General features: G+C 56.6%; 1 protein-coding gene across 1 annotated transcript in view; it reads left to right on the forward strand.

The window, feature by feature from the left end:
* HOXB4 (homeobox B4) overlaps positions 1-325 on the forward strand; it is a 19701-nt gene extending 19376 nt beyond the window's left edge. The window contains exon 4 of the mRNA XM_077776873.1: positions 220-325. Coding sequence (XP_077632999.1) covers positions 220-325 — 106 coding nt within the window. The remainder of the gene's footprint in view (positions 1-219) is intronic.
* The last annotated feature ends 823 nt before the right edge of the window (positions 326-1148 follow it).

A 1148-nucleotide genomic window follows, 5' to 3' on the forward strand; every position in this document is an offset into this window, starting at 1 on the left:
CCATGAAAACTGACTGAGCAGGCCGGGAAGAGGTTGGAGCCGGAGGGGGCGCTGGGAGGGAGGACCCTTTCTCAGCCCAAAGCAGAGCTTGTGAGTGGGGAGCAAGAGCGTGTGAGGGGAGCTTTGCCAGACACAGCCACCCTCTCCCGGAGGGGAGACAATAGCTGGGACCGGCTCTCACCTTTGTTCTTCCCGTCCCATCTCCTCTGGCGCATCCAGATGGGAGCAGGCAAAAGCCAAGCCTTCTCCCCGGGCGGTCCCAGCGCTGGGGCTGGCTCTGTCTACTCCAAGCGAAGGGAACAAGTTTTCCGAGCTGCCTTGGTAGAAAGGAGAGGCTCTCTGCCTTCTGTTTTCTCCCCTAAGTCCCGACGGACTCAGCGGCGAGGCAGAGCTGCACACCCTCCTGCTTTGGGGAAATGCCCTGGTCCTCTTTTCTGGCTCTTTCCTCCAGCGGGAATGGCTCTCCCCACCCCCGGCCCCGAATCTGCAGACACCTACATTCTTGGCTCTTGGCTCCCTCCTACAGGCCTCCCTTGCCTCTTCCTGCCCTTCTCAAACACACCCTAAGAAAAGTTGAGCTTTTGTCGTCTTCCTCATTTGTGCCAAGAGTCATAAATCTCGCAGAGCTAAGAGAAACAAACAGGCTTGTCCGGGACAACGCTAATAACCACCCTCCTCTTCTGCCAGCGCATTGAGATGGAGCCATTTTGGTAGCTCTTCTCACCTTCTTAGAAATACAAATGCCCTTATCACCTCTTAGCCCCTTCTGCCTCGCCGGAGGTGAGGCTCTCAGGAGAAACTTCTCCGTTAAGTTCCTACAGCCTCTCTCTAGCCAGTCGTGTCTGGAGCTCGGGTTAAACAGAGGCCCACTTTTGTCACCCTCTCCTCAGCCCCCCTCCTGCTGCACGATGGTCTGGATTTTAAAAATAATCACTCACCGCTTGTTGTCTGTTCTCAAAAAAGGGGGGGGTGTTTTTTAAAAAAGGTCTGGCTGTCCCCCCTACCGGTTGGAAACTGGGCCTGGAGACTTGAGGGGAGAGTAGAGGAATAGGGAGGGTGTGGGGGAAGAGAAGAGACAGACTGGGAGTCTGGGGAGGGGGGAGACTGGGTGAGAGGGCAGGAGACCCAGCCACCAGTCCCTGAGGAGG

Source organism: Crocuta crocuta, unplaced genomic scaffold, assembly GCF_008692635.1.
Source record: "Crocuta crocuta isolate KB4526 unplaced genomic scaffold, BGI_CrCroc_1.0 scaffold352, whole genome shotgun sequence".
NCBI classification, from domain to species: domain Eukaryota; kingdom Metazoa; phylum Chordata; class Mammalia; order Carnivora; family Hyaenidae; genus Crocuta; species Crocuta crocuta.